The sequence below is a fragment of the Schistocerca serialis genome, chromosome 3 (assembly GCF_023864345.2).
Source record: "Schistocerca serialis cubense isolate TAMUIC-IGC-003099 chromosome 3, iqSchSeri2.2, whole genome shotgun sequence".
Classification (NCBI taxonomy): Eukaryota; Metazoa; Arthropoda; class Insecta; order Orthoptera; family Acrididae; genus Schistocerca; species Schistocerca serialis.
The window spans coordinates 64,969,521-64,985,144 of record NC_064640.1 but is presented as its reverse complement, the minus strand read 5'-3'; the positions used below and the strand labels follow the sequence as shown (position 1 = coordinate 64,985,144).

Genomic DNA, 15,624 nt, shown 5'->3' with positions numbered 1-15,624 from the left:
TGCCAAGAAATGGTATGAAAACAATGAGGAGAAGTTCACAAGCTGCAAAGTATTCCAGGCAGAACTGTGCAAGTATTTCGGCAACACACAATGACAGGAGTGCAAGGCTGAAGATAAACTAAAGTGCAGGGCACAGTGTCCAGGAGAAACTACAGCATCCTACATTCAAGATGTCTTGGAGCTGTGTAAAATAGTGGATCATAGAATGAAAGAGGAAGATAAGGTTGTACATCTCATGAAGGGTGTTGCAGAGGACGTGTACCAAGCCCTATTCTTGAAGAGGTTTTGACAGCAGATTACTTCATAAAGTCATGCCAGTATATCGAGACAATGCATCAAAAAAGACTTACACACAAGAAGTTTGAATGGCTTCCAAATGTCATATCAATGTCTGTGATGGAGAGAGCAACTGATTTCACAAGTGTTCTTCATCAGATAGTGAGAGATGAAGTTCAGAAGGCACTTGGATTGCACGGTGAGCAAAAAACAGAGACGCTTCAAGAGGTCGTAAGGGAGGAAGTTGAACAGACATTGAACCCAATCTCTCGTCCTTCATTTCCCTTTAAATGATGAAAAAGTCGAGACCCTTGTGGAGTTACATTCCTACAATGTCGCATGAGGAACCTGTTTGGCCACCCAGGAAGACTGACGTCTGGAGGACCCAGGATAACCAACCAGTATGTTTCCGCTGTGGATGACTGGGGCATGTGGTGCACTATTGTCGAGAAAGGAGGTGGATATTTGATGATGCCCACACCAGAAGACAGTAGACCGATCTTAGCCAACGCCAACTCTGAGATGACGAAGATGAACAGATGACGAAGATGAACAAGAAGATGTGGGTTCTGGACGCCGTAGGTCACCATCGCCGTGGGCTAGACGCTGGAGAGGATGCTCCCTAACACGCCGATCAAGGTCTCCATCACCGTTTAGAAGCTCCAGCCAATCACCTAGTAGCCACAACCTGTAAAACTAAAGGGTACGACATTCCTTGGAGGTGAGGTCGCCGAAGAGAAAAATCCTCCACTGTCAATCACTACAAAAATGATAGCAAACTACATTGATATCCTCATGGATGGCCGACCAGCCCAGGCTCTTGTGGACTCTGGAGCATCATATTCAGTCATTTCAGAGAAGTACCGTCGCCAGTTGCAGAAAACCGTATTCGTTGACATCAAAACATCTCTGCTGAAGATGGCTAATGGGAAATATGTAAAACCTTACAGGAAGATGTAACATTCGTGTGGGTATACGAGGCCATACACAACCCTTAGAATTCATCGTCTTACAAGAGTGTAGTCACGATGTCATTCTTGCATGGGACTTTTTGAAAGCCTCTCGGGCAATTTATAGGCTGGCCGTGGTGGCCGAGCGGTTCTAGGCATTTCGGTCTGGAACCGCGCGACTGCTATGGTCGCAGGTTCGAATCTTGCCTTGGGCATGGATGTGTGTGATGTCCTTAGGTTAGTTAGGTTTAAGTAGTTCTAAGTTCTAGGGGACTGATGACCTCAGATGTTAAGTCCCATAGTGCTCAGAGCCATTTGAACCATTTGAGCAATTTATAGATTGTGGTTGCTCAAAGATTATGCTAGACTAGATGAGATACTGTGGACAGGAAGATGTGCATCCGAATATGTGGAGACTATTTGTGCTGGATGAAGTGATCATTTCTGCAGTCAGCGCTAGAAAGGTAACTGTCATGTGTCAAGCCATGCATCAACCCATGGAGCTTGTAGAGGAATGTAAGAGAAGCATACCACTGAAGAGTAACTCGGTCATCACAGACTCTGTCATCTCGTTTAAGAACCGATTCAGTGAATTGTGGATAGTTAACTGTTGCTGAGAACCACAGATCCTTCCAAGATGCATGTGCATACCAAACGCTGAGCCGTTAATTGAAGTACAGCTGAGCATCATAGAAACCTCCCATGCTGAGACTGTGGGGGAAATTAGCACTACCACTATGAGACAAGATCGCCTAGCTCAACTGTCACCATATCTCACTAAGGCACAACAGAAGAAGCTACTTGCCATTCTTCAAGAGTTCTCTCAATGCTTCAATCCACAGGTGAAAAGCAAATTAGACAAATTGATGGTGAAGCTCCGGATTAGCACTGGGGACCATCAACCAATAAGCCAGAGAGCATACCGTGTGTCAGCAACAGAATGTCAAATAATTCGTGATGAGGTAGAGAAAATGATGAAGAATAACATCATTCAGCCTTTGCAGAGCCCATGGTCATCACCAGTGGTCCTCGTCAGGAAGAAGGATGGCAGTTGGCACTTTTGTGTTGATTACAGGAAGCTTTATAAGATAACTTTTTACTTCTCTCGTTTTCTGCTACCCCCCTCCCCCCACTTCACCTCTGCCCACCATCTAACCAGCAGCACTTCACTGTCTGCCATCCCTACCCTGCTATCCCTCCCTCTCCCTGCCCCAGCCTCCTCCTTTCCCCCACCCAGTCACCACTCCCATAATGCACTGGTGCTGCTGCTCACAATGTGGTTCCAGTTGCCTGAGATTACATTCATGTGTGTGAGTTGCATTTGTGTATGTGTGTGTGTGTGTGTGTGTGTGTGTGTGTGTGTGTGTGTGTGTGTGTGTGTGTGTGATCTATTTTTGATGAAGGCCTTACTGGCTGAAAACTTTATTTGTGACAGTGTTTTTGTAGTGCCAATCTGCAACTCAGCAGCTCGGCTATATGATGAGTAGCAACTTTCCTTTTCATAATATTGTTACTAATGCGAATTCTTTACAGATGAATGGAAAACTGGTAGAAGCCAACCTCGGGGAAGATCAGTTTGGATTCCGTAGAAATGTTGGAACACGTGAGGCAATACTGACCTTTCGACTTATCTTAGAAGAAAGATTAAGGAAAGACAAACCTATGTTTCTAGCATTTGTACACTTAGAGAAAGCTTTTGACAATGTTGATTGGAATACTCTCTTTCAAATTCTGAAGGTGGATGGGTAAAATACAGGGAGCAAAAGGCTATTTACTATTTGTACAGAAAGCAAATGGCAGTTATAAGAGTCGAGGGGTATGAAAGGGAAGCAGTGGTTGGGAAGTGAGTGAGTCAGGGTTGTAGCCTCTCCCCAATGTTATTCAATCTGTATATTGAGCAAGCAGTAAAGAAAACAAAAGAAAAATTTGGAGTAGGTATTAAAATCCATGGAGAAGAAATAAAAACTTTGAGGTTCGCGTATGACATTGTAATTCTGTCAGAGACAGCAAAGGACTTGGAAGAGCAGTTGAACGGAATGGACAGTGTCTTGAAAGGAGGATATAAGATGAACATCAACAAAAGCAAAACGAGGATAATGGAATGTAGTCGAATTAAGTCGGGTGATGCTGAGGGAATTAGATTAGGAAATGAGACACTTAAAGTAGTAAAGGAGTTTTGCTATTTGGGGAGCAAAATAACTGATGATGGTCAAAGTAGAGAAGATATAAAATGTAGACTGGCAATGGCAAGGAAAGCGTTTCTGAAGAAGAGAAATTTGTTAACATTGAGTATAGATTTAAGTGTCAGGAAGTCGTTTCTGAAAGTATTTGTATGGAGTGTAGCCATGTATGGAAGTGAAACATGGACGATAAATAGTTTGGACAGGAAGAGAATAGAAGCTTTCGAAATGTGGTGCTACAGAAGAATGCTGAAGATTAGATGGGTAGATCACATAACTAATGAGGAGGTATTGAAGAGAATTGGGGAGAAGAGGAGTTTGTGGCACAACTTGACGAGAAGAAGAGAGCGGTTGGTAGGACATGTTCTGAGACATCAAGGGATCACAAATTTAGCATTGGAGGGCAGGGTGGAGGGTAAAAATCGTAGAGGGAGACCAAGAGATGAATACACTAAGCAGATTCAGAGGGATGTAGGTTGCAGTAGGTACTGGGAGATGAAGAAACTTGCACAGGATAGGGTAGCATGGAGAGCTGCATCAAACCAGTCTCAGGACTGAAGACCACAACAACAACAACAACAATATTGTTACATTCCATTCTGAATTTTCCTTTCTTTTATTTAAGGGCAGGGCAGTTATTACAAAACTGTAAAGTATATGTTTAGACATTAACATAAAAAATAGGAAAAGTGTTGAATATAGAGTCACATTAGGCAAAAATGATAATTCGGTTAACAATTGGCCGAATGTCCCTAAATTGATACAAATGATGGTTCTAATATTAAGAGACAGAGGTTAGAGTGTGCACAGTGTTTTACGAGGCATATCAAAATTTTTCTAGAGACTCAAATTTTGTAACTGACATATGAGGGTGGTTTGAAAAGTTCTCAGAATCACCACAAAGGTCAACACTAGCAGAACGAGTTTCTCATGTCATATTCATTGGACTGTATGCATGAGCCATATCAATGCTCCTTGAAGTGAGCTGTGGTGGTGATGTGGCTCTGTTGTTCCCACGCAGTAATTTGTGAAGATGGAAAAAATTGAGATTCAAGGAGTCATTAAGTACTTCGTAAAGAAAGGTATGAAAGCAAAGGACATTGATGCTGATTTCCAGAATACACTGGGGGACTCTGCTCCTTCACATTCAACTATTGCCAAGTGGTCAAATGAATTTCAATTTGGTCGGGAGTGCTCAGATGATGATCAGTGCAGTGGTCGGCCAAGATGTGTCACTACTCCAGAAGTAACTGAAAAACTGCACAAAATGGTCATGGAGGATTGCCGATTGAAAGTGCATGAAATTGCTCACACTTGCCAGATGTCATCTGAAATGGTATATCACATTTTCACTAAAGAATTAGAAATGAAAAAAATATCTGCAAGATGGGTGTTACAATTTTTGACCTGCGCCCGCACACGTGCTGTGACCATGGCAAAATTACACAAACTAAGGTATGAATTATCGCTGCACCCACCTTATACACCTGATATGGTTCCATCAGACTTCCATCTCTTCCCAAAACTGAAAATTTTTCTTGATGGATGAAGATTCACTTCAAATGTGGAACTGATAACCGGAGTTGACGACTATTTTGCAGGCCTGGAGGAAACTCATTTTCGAGATGGGATCAAGTTACTGGAACATTGTTGGACCAAGTACATTAATCTACAAGGAGACTACATTGAAAAATAATATAAGTTTCAGTGATGTAAGCACTTTTTTTTAAATTCTGTTCTGTGATCTTTTCAAACCACTCTCATATTTCATAAAAATTATCCTGGGAAATTAAACATTTTTGAAACAGAAAAATTATGGGCTACAAGATAATAACACTGGAATTTTGAAAGGATTTTATTTTAAGATTTGGGCATTCTAACAGCTGACAATTTTGAATGGAGGTGAGTTTTAAATTACACAGTCTTCAGAAAAAAAGATCTTCCTTACAAAGACTATAATGAAGGCTTTCAAATAGGGTATGCCTATATTAAAACATAGAATTAAGATGGGCCAAATTTTTGCGGGGCATAAGATTTTCATGAATTGTAAACTACGAATATTTTTCTAAGTACAATGTTGCTATAGTGATGTCCACACTGTTGTCAGCAGTAGACTGTAAATTACATACAGAATAATAATGTTTAGAAAAATAGAACTTGTGTAAGAATTAGATTTCATATACTCTAATTACATGTATTATATATAGAACAGAGAATACAAAAAATATATATATATTTAAGATGTGAGATTATAGCAAGTGTAGCTGTCCTACCATACTTTGTTTCAAGGTGATTAATTTTTTGTGCAGTATGATTATTTGACTGTAATGTGCAATATTTTATGCTTAAAACAATATAATCTGAATACATATATTCCACCATTAGTGATGCAATAATGCCCTTGCCACAGATACATGAAATATGAAAACCATATGTTGACTGTAATAAAGACCATCAGAATAACTACCAACGAAGCAAATGGGTGTATATGGTAAATAAAACTACTTAACAAGATTGGAAATTTGACAGTTACAAGTGAATGTATCTTTCAAATTGTAGTTTTAATAAAGGAACATAGAAAGCAACATGTAGTAAAAAAACAGCTCTGTTCATATTAACAAAACCGGGTACAGGAATTTCTTGTATTAGGAAAAAATAATAAAATTAAATTAAAGTCCACTATCTTTTTACCAAGGATTAAAACTGTATGATAAACTCAAAGAATGCTAAATATATAAAATAAATTTTTTGGCTTTAAAATTTCTTAAAACGTTTTTTTCTGAAATGGAAGTAATCTTCAGTCTTAAGACTGGTTTGATGCAGTTCTCCATGCTAGTCTATCCTGGGAAGGCCTCTTCATCTCTGAATAACTACTGCAACTTCCATCCTTCTAGACCTGCCTACTGTATTCATCTCTTGGACTCCTTCTACAATTTTTATGCACCCACACTTCCCTCCAATACTAAATCTGTGATCACTTGATGTATCAGAATGTGTCCTATCAATTGATCCCTCCTTCTGGTCAAGTTGTGTCACAAATTTATTTGCTCCTCAGCTCAATTCACTGCCTCCTCGTTTGTCATTTTATCTACCCATCTACTCTTCAAACAAATGTCTTCAACAAATGTCACCCAGTAACTCATGTTACCTGTATCTGGCAACTGAACAAGAGATAAGAAAAATATTAGAGAAACTAAAAAATAAAGCATCCACAGACATAAACGGCCTGTCAAATAAAATCTTGAAGCTAACTACTAGGGAGATTGCTAAACCCCTCTGTCACTTAGTCAACTCATGTCTCGAAAAATGAATCTTCCCAGATAGAATGAATATTGCCAGAGTGCTACCATTGTTCAAAAAAAGGTGATCACATGTGCCCAGATAATTACAGACCAGTTAGCCTCCTTCTCATTTTGTCAAAGATCCTAGAAACAATAACATTTGTTAGGTTAATGGCATTTTTTGATAAAAACACTCCCATAAATGGTAGACAGTTTGGGTTCCAGTAGGAAAAATCTACAGTGTCAGCTGCATTTGAACTTATTAATATAATCTCTGCAGGCGTAGATCGAGGCCAAATACTGGTTGGTGTCTTTTGTAACTTGTCTAAAGCTTTTGATCTTGTCAATCACCACATATTAATAATGAAGCCACACCACTATGGAATTAGAGGAACTGCTCTTGATATCATAAAGTCACATCTTCAGAACAGAAAACAAGCCGTGGAAGTGTCACACAATCAAGGGAAACAGCTATCAGAACTACAAGATATTAAACATGGGGTGCCATAGGGTAATATTCTAGGACCCCTCCTTTTCCTTATATACGTAAATGATTTACCTTGTAACGTACAGAGTGAACTGATACTCCTTGCAGATGACACAACAAGCATAACTGTGAGACCGAGCTTACAGGAGGCCATAAGTAAAAGTAATCAAACAGTAGAAATGTTCACCCACTGGCTTGAAGTGAACAGGTTAATTCTCAATTATGAGAAAACTAATGCAATCCTATTTAGGAACAACAAAAGAAAAACAAGTGAACTAATAAATTTGCAAGAGCTAGATGTAAGAGTAGTTGAAAGTGCTAAATTTTTAGCGATCACCGTGGACAGTTGTTTAGCATGAAAAGATCATATTTCCAATATAAGCAATAAACGTAGCAGTGCTGTTTTTGCTCTGAGACAAATTAAGACAGTAATAACTGAAGATAATGTGCGCATTGTATATTTTTCATACTTCAGTGCTGTAATGAGCTATGGTATAGAAATCTGGGGCCACTTCACGGAGGCAAATAAAATATTCGAATTGCAAAAAAGAGCAGTTAGAATAATAGGAAACAAAAGAACAAGAGATAGTTGCAAGGCTCTTTTCAAAAAATGTAAGAGTCTAACCTTGTACAGCTTGTATATATATACAGTTCTGCTCCTTGCTTGGGGTCATAAAGATAAATTCAACAAAAATGAAGATGTACTCCACCTCCACACTAGAAACACTAAAAAATTAAGAATTCTGCAGCATAACACAACACAATATGAGAGAAGCAGTGGTTACATGGCAGTAAACTTGTACAACCCTTTACCACCACACATCACTAATGCCAAATTGAAGGATAAGTTTAAGCAGTCAATCAAACAACTGCTATTAGAAACCCCTTTATGTTCAATCAGAGAATTTCTTTCAAATGAAAATAACTGAAGCAAACAGGCATAGTACACTAAAAGAAAAATGTATACAGGTATAGAGAAAAAGAAAAATTAAAATGTGTTAACTTCTTAATAGCATTGTTTTATCTAAAGATTTTGTTTTTCTACAGTATTATTGCTGTTAAATTTTTTTTATATAAATGTAAACATAACGGGATCTAGAATATGTGTGTGCTATGTGATTGTATTATACCGTATATATAAAATGATGGACCCATAGCATAGAATTATTGCAATTAAATGTTCTGTAATACATAGATTATGTATGCCTAATAAAATCTGTTCAGTTTACAGTATCTAAAATTTTGTTGTGGTAAAAATTTATTAGCTATCTTAGCAAAACTATAGTTAGAATCAGTAAAAGTAATGTATTTTATTAGAAAACTGACAAAGCAAATATATACTTGGACTTAGTCCATAGATGTACATCATAAGCTGCTAAATAATAAATGAATGAAATAAAAAAAGCATTCTTCTGTAGCACATTAATTGAAACATTTCTATTCTTTTCTTGTGTAAATTTATGTTGTTGTCCATTTTTCACTTCCAAACATGGCTACACTTGAAAGAAATACTTTCAGAAAAGACTTCTTAACACTTAAATCTATATTCAAAGTTAATAAATTTCTGTTCTTCAGAGACGATTTTCTTTCAATTGCCAGTCTACATTTTATATCCTATCTACTTTGGCCAGTATCAGTTATTATGTTTCGCAAATAGCAGAACTCATCTTCTGCTTTAAGTGTTTCATTTCCTAATCTATTTGCCTGAGCATCACCTGAACTAATGTTACTACATTCAATTATTCTTGTTTTGCTTTTATTGATGTTCATCTTATGTCCACTTTTCAAGACACTGTCCATTTCATTCAATTGCTCTTCAAAGTCCTTTGCCATCTCTGACAGAATTATAATGTCAATGGGAAACTTCAAAGTTTTTATGTATTCTCCCTGGACTTTAATTCCTGCTCCAGATTTTTCTTCATTTTCCTTTACAGCTTGTTCAATGTACAAATTGCATAACAATGGGGATATGCTACAAACCTGTCTTACTCGCTTCTCAACCACTGCTTCCTTTTCATTTCCCTCGACTCTTACAAATGCCACCTGATGCCCATAAAAGTTGTAAATACCTTTTGCTCCATGTGTTTTTACCCCTGCTACCTCCAGAATTTCAAAGAGAGTATTCCAGTAAACATTTTAAAAGGATTTCTCTAAGTCTACAAATGCTGTAAATGTAGGTTCTCCTTTCCTTAACCTATCTTCTAAGATAAGTCATACGATCAGTATTACCTCATGTGTTTCTACATTTCTCCAGAATCCAAACTAATCTTCCCTAAGGTCAGCTCTTACCAGTTTTCCATTCTTCTGTAAAGAAATCATGTCAGTATTTTGCAGCCATGACGTAGTAAACTGATAGTCTGGTAATATTCACACCTGTCAGCAACTGCTTTCTTTGGAATTTGAATTATTACATTCTTCTTGACGTCTGAGGGTATTTCACCTTCTTCATACATCTTGCATACCAGATGGAAGGCTAACAGTAGTTCTGACAGATTGTTGCCTACTCCCAGGGCCTTGTTTCAGCTTAAGTCTTTCAGTGGTCTGTCAGACTCTTCTTGCAACATCATATCTCCCATCTAATCTTCATCTGGGTCCTCTTCCATTTCTATAATACTGTCTTCAAGTTCGTCTCCCTTCCATAGATCCTCTGTATACTCCTTCCACCTTTCAGCTTTCCATTCTTTGCTTAGAACTGGTTTTCCATTGGAGCTCTTGATTGCATACAGCTGCTTTTCTTTTCTCCAAAGGCCTCTTTAATTGCCCTGTAGGCAGAATCTGTTTTTATCCCAGTAAAATATGGTCCTAAATCCTTAGATTTCTCCTCCAGCTATTCCGGCTTAGCCATTTTGCACTTCCTGTCAATCTCATTTTTTATACATTTGTATTAAGTTTCACCTACTTAATTTACTGTGTTTTATATTTCCTCCTTTCATCAGTTAAATTCAGTATCAGTTTCTCCTGTGTTATTCAAGTGTTTCTACTAGGCCTTGTCTTTTTACCTATGTGATCCTCTGCTACTTTTGGTATTTCATCTCTCAAAAATACTCATTTATCTTCTGCTGTAGTCCTTCCCCTTGTTTCAGCCAACTGCTGTCCAATGCTTCCTCTGAAACTCTCAGAAACCTCTAGTTCTTGCAACTTATCCAGGTCCCATCTCCTTAATTTGCTACCTTTTTCCAATTTTAATGTAGTGTTCATAACCAATAAATTGTGATCAGAGTCTAAATCTTTCCCTTAAAATGTCTTACAGTTGAAAATCTGGTTCCAAAATCTCTTCCTTATCATTATGTAATCAATTTGAAACTTTCTGGAGTCTCTAGGCCAGTTACATGTATACAACCTTCTTTCCTGATTATTGAACCAAGAGTTAGCAGCGATTAAATTATGCTCTGCAAAATTCTACCAGGTGACTTCCTTTTCATTCCTTTCCCCCCATCTTTATTCATCTACTATTTTTTCTTCTCTTTCTTTTCCTGTTACCAAATTTCAGTCCCTCATCATGATTAAATTTTCATCTCCCTTAACTATATGAATATATATTTTTTATCTCATATCACATTTCTTTAATCTCTTCATATTGTGTGTAGCTAGATGGGACATTAACTTGTATTATAGTGATGGTTGTGGGATTTGTGTTTACCTTGGCTATGATAATGTGTTCACTAGCTGTTCATAGTAGTTTACCCACACTGCTATTTTCTTATTCATTATTAAGCCCACTCCTGCACTACTCCTATTTAAATTTGTATTTATAGCCCTGTAATCACCCAACCAGACGTCCTGTTGCTACTGGCATCAAACTTTACCAATTCCCACTGTATCTAACTCAACCTATCCATTTCCCTTTTTAATTTTTGTAATCTTTCTGCTCAATTAAAGGACCTAACATCCCATGCTCTGATCTATAGACTGCTAGTTTTGTTTTGCCTGATGATAACATCCTCCTGAATAGTCCCCACCCAGAGATCTGAGTAGGGGACTATTTTACCTCTGGAATATTTTACCCAAGAGGATTCCATCATCATTGAACCATACAGTTGAGCTGCATGCTCTTAGGAAAAGTTATCACTGTAGTTTCCCCTTGCTTTCACAGTACCAGCACAAAAAGTTCATTTTGGTGGATGTTATAAGGCCAGATCAGTCAATTATCCAGATTGTTTCCCTGCAGCTATTGAAAAGGCTGGTGCCCCTCTTCAGAGACCACACATTTATCTGGCCTCTCAGCAAATATCCCTTCATTGAGGGTGCACCTATGGTATGGCTGTCTGTAAGGCTGAGGCAAGGAAGCCACCCCACCCACTGGCAAGGTCCATGGTTCTTGTGAGGAAAGGGGATGGGAAAAGAAGTTGTTACTCAGTTATAAAGCAGATGCCATATAAATGTTTGATGTTGCAAATTCATATTAATTATCATCATTAACAAAGCAGCTACAGGAGATGTTATTGTTCTGTAATGAGAATGGAGCATATCTTATTTGTTAATTATACCAACTAATCATAAAATGGACAACATGTTTAACCCATACAGTTTTGTGTGCCATTTTTAATGTCTGCATTTCTATTCCTGTTTTTGTTTCAAATGGCTCTGAGCACTATGGGACTCAACTTCTGAGGTCATTAGTCCCCTAGAACTTAGAACTAGTGAAACCTAACCAACCTAAGGACATCACAAACATCCATGCCTGAGGCAGGATTTGAACCTGCGACCGTAGCGGACTTGCGGTTCCAGACTGCAGCGCCTTTAACCGCACGGCCACTTCGGCCGGCCCTGTTTTTGTTTCTCATGTTACATGTTTCTGTTATGAATACTGTAAACATTGTGTATAACCCAGGATGCGTTAACAACAATATGCAGTTGATCCTCAGCATCTAGGGATGACAGCGGCCATGTGCATATGTGTTGTGCCTACACGAAAGTATGAATTTTTTCTAAATTTGATAACACACTTTTTCTAACAGCTTAGTCTACTTTTAAATACACCTGGCTTCTGCTCCTCTACATGATAAGTAGCAGTTCATATTGTTTCAAAATTATATATTGTATGCATGTGCAAAGGCAACATTCATACAGTGGAAATTTTCTGTGAATGAATATATAAGTAAGTCCTAAAACTGAATTACTATATATATTGTATGGGATTATTTGAATTGGATAAATTGTTAGTATTATTATTAGAATAATTATCATATAAACTTGCTAGAGCTAATTTTAATGTTGTAGTCATTTTCATTATTATTGTTGTTATAGGTAGAGCTCATTTATTGCTGCCTCACCCACATTTTTCATCTCTTGATATACACAGAAACACTTGTCTTTTTTATGTTCTTCGATTGTAATTTTTGATGCTAGTTGTCTACTGGTATTAAACTTTGTCATGCATTTACTTGGTGTGTTACATAATAAGCTGACACAGCACATTATATTTTGTAGGTTTGGAAGAAGAAAGCAATACATTTTCTGTATGTGTTTGGCAATCATATTTCGAGGAATGCAGCCATTTACAGCTTCCATTTTTCCACTCTTTGTCACAGCATCAGCAATAGCTTCAGCAGCTTCAATGCCTGCTGCAGAATCAGTCCTTGCTATAGGTGAGTAAGAAATTATTACTACCTGTACTGCAAATATTTCTGTCAATATGTTATACTGTTGTTCATGATTATTGGCCATCCTCCTTGGTAGACACTTTACTCATAGATGAATTCTTGAATATGAGTAAATAAATCTGGAGATATAATATATGCATTTTTTGCCAGTTAAGGGAATGTGATAGATAATAGAAATATTTAGGTATAACACATAAATTCACCATCCGTTCTGTTTGCTGATGACACGTCTGTCTTGATAGAAAGCAAAGAAGCAGAAACAGTTCCTGATAGTCACTGGCACATTAGACAGGCTAGAGTCATGGTTCCAGTTAAACGACCGGAAGCTTAACATGTCAAAAACAAATTTGATTCAATTCAGAACCAGAAAATTAGTATAAATCATAAAAGTGAATAATTAACTGAAGTGCATTCTGTCAAATTTCTAGGTCTACACCTCAATAAGAATTTAAACTGGGACACACATATTGAGTACCTGTGCAGCAAACTGGGTAGCTTTGCATATGCCATGCATATATTATCAAGTGCTACTAACATGTCCACTTGCAAAGTAGCATATCTAAGTTACTTTGAATCAGTGATAAGATATGGCATTATTTTCTGAGGGAGCTCCAATAATATACCTAGTGTACTGAAGCTCCAGAAGAAAATTATCAGAAATATGTGCACTGCACAGCAAAGAGAATCATGTCATACATTATTAAAGAAACTAAAAATTTTGACTGTCCCTCCCCTATACATATACGAGCTAATGACATTTTTACACAACAAACCAGAATTGTTCATTAAAAACCAATTTGATCATCCATACAGTACAAAGAATAAAGATAATTTTATGCTGCCTGCCCATAGATTGAAATTATATGCTCAGCCCCCACAATATATGGGCATGAAAGTCTACAACAAACTTAAAGACAAAAACATTCTAAACATGGAACTAGGGATACTAAAAAAGAAGTTACATGAAATTCTTATACACAAATGTTATTACTCAGTAGAAGAATTCATGGAAGATGAACTGATAATTTGAGCAGAATCCAACCACAAATTAGCATTATATTGTGAAAAAAACAAATTGTCCATTATCAGGAAAGATATTTACCTATGCTGGAAAATAAAAAAAAAATATAGATACTGCTACATAGACTAAATATAGTTTTAAAAATTAATATTAGATTCTAGTTTGTAATTTTTGACATGTCTGCTGTACCATGATCACATGATTTGTAAGTAAGTGTATGTTACGAGACTAATAAATCACCATTCACAAAATTCCCCAGGCTGACTACAGCTTGCAAATCCAGAACCATGCAGACTGATATGATGGAAATCTAATCCACCAGCCCCTCTCCAAAGCAACGTGCACTGTGTTTGCTTGTTTGTCATGTGAGATCTATTGCATGTTTGTAATGCTCATGATAATTCTAAATTCTGGATAGGTTTAATTTAGTTAGTTAAGATCATATTAATAGCAAACAATAATGTCTGAAATGAACAATACAGGGTGTATAAAAAAGAATGATCTGGTTTTGCATGTCTATATTTATGAAACTAATAAATATACAATGAATTTTGTTTTTGATGAACAGGAAAGTCAAAAAGTTTTTTTTCATACCTTTTTATAGGTATTCAATATGCCCCCCTTGAGATGCATGGCATATGTCAGTGCTGTATTCAAATTGTTCCCACACTGCAGCAAGCATGTCTTGAGCTACAGCTTCCACAGCTGCCATTATGTAATGTCTTAGTTCATTCATTGTTGTTGGTAATGGACGCACATAAACAGTCTTTTATAAACCCCCACAAGAAATGATCACATATAGTCAGGTCCAGTGACCTTGGAGGCCAGTAATGTAAGACTGAATCATTTGGTCCAGTGTGACCGATCCATCATTCAGTAATACTTTGATTTAAAAATTCGCATGCTTCCTGATGCCAGTGTGGTAGTGCTCCATCCTGTTGGTAAATGAAGTTGTTAAAATAAGTCTCCAACTGTGGGAAAAGAAAGTTTTCAAGCATATCGAGATATGTGCTTCCTGTAACAGTGTTCTTGGCAAAGAAAATGGGCCACACACCTTTTCCCATGAAACTGCACAAAACATATTAAATTTTGGAGAGTCCCTCTCACGTTGTACAACTTCATATAATTGTTCCATACCCCATGTTCTCACATTATGATGGTTCACCTTTCCATTTAAATGGAATGTTGCCTCATCACTAAACACTAAGTGTGGAAGAAAACTGTCATTCTGCATCTTGCCAAGAATGAAATTACAGAACTCCACACATTATTGTTTGTCACTTTTATGAAGAGCTTGCAGTAGCTGAATTTTGTATGATTTCATGTGTAACCATCAACACAATACACGCCACACATACATCGGGGGAATTTTGGGCTGTTGAGCTGTACAGCAAACAGATTTCTGCAGACTCCTTGTGAAAGTACAGTGGATGCATTCCAACGCCTGTGTCAGACACTCGGGGATGGCTCAGCAATATGCCTTTACTCAAACAACCAGTTTCTTGGAATTGTTCATGCCATCATCTAATGCTGGGTGCTGTAGGAGGATCCACACCATACCTAATACAAAAGTCATGCTGAACAGTTATTAGTGACTTGCACTGTACAAAACATAGAACACAAAATGCATTCTGTTGTCCCAACACCATTTTTACTAGAACTGAAGTGGCACACACTGCTGCTACCTAGCAAGAGCCATGTAAAACTCAAGAGTTTGCTCTTTCCAACAGCACATTGTTCATGCACATATCTCAAATAACATAATAGTTATGACTTTTTAAGTTAGTTGATACTTTTTGATACACCCTGTATTTGCACATATTTTT

At 37.4% G+C, this 15,624-nt stretch overlaps 1 protein-coding gene across 2 annotated transcripts in view; it reads left to right on the top strand.

Moving 5' to 3' along the window:
• LOC126471527 (solute carrier family 22 member 7-like) overlaps positions 1-15,624 on the top strand; it is a 211,014-nt gene that overhangs the window by 73,276 nt on the left and 122,114 nt on the right. For both annotated transcript variants that reach the window (XM_050099753.1, XM_050099752.1), the window contains exon 4: positions 12,605-12,762. In XM_050099753.1, coding sequence (XP_049955710.1) covers positions 12,605-12,762 — 158 coding nt within the window. The remainder of the gene's footprint in view (positions 1-12,604; positions 12,763-15,624) is intronic.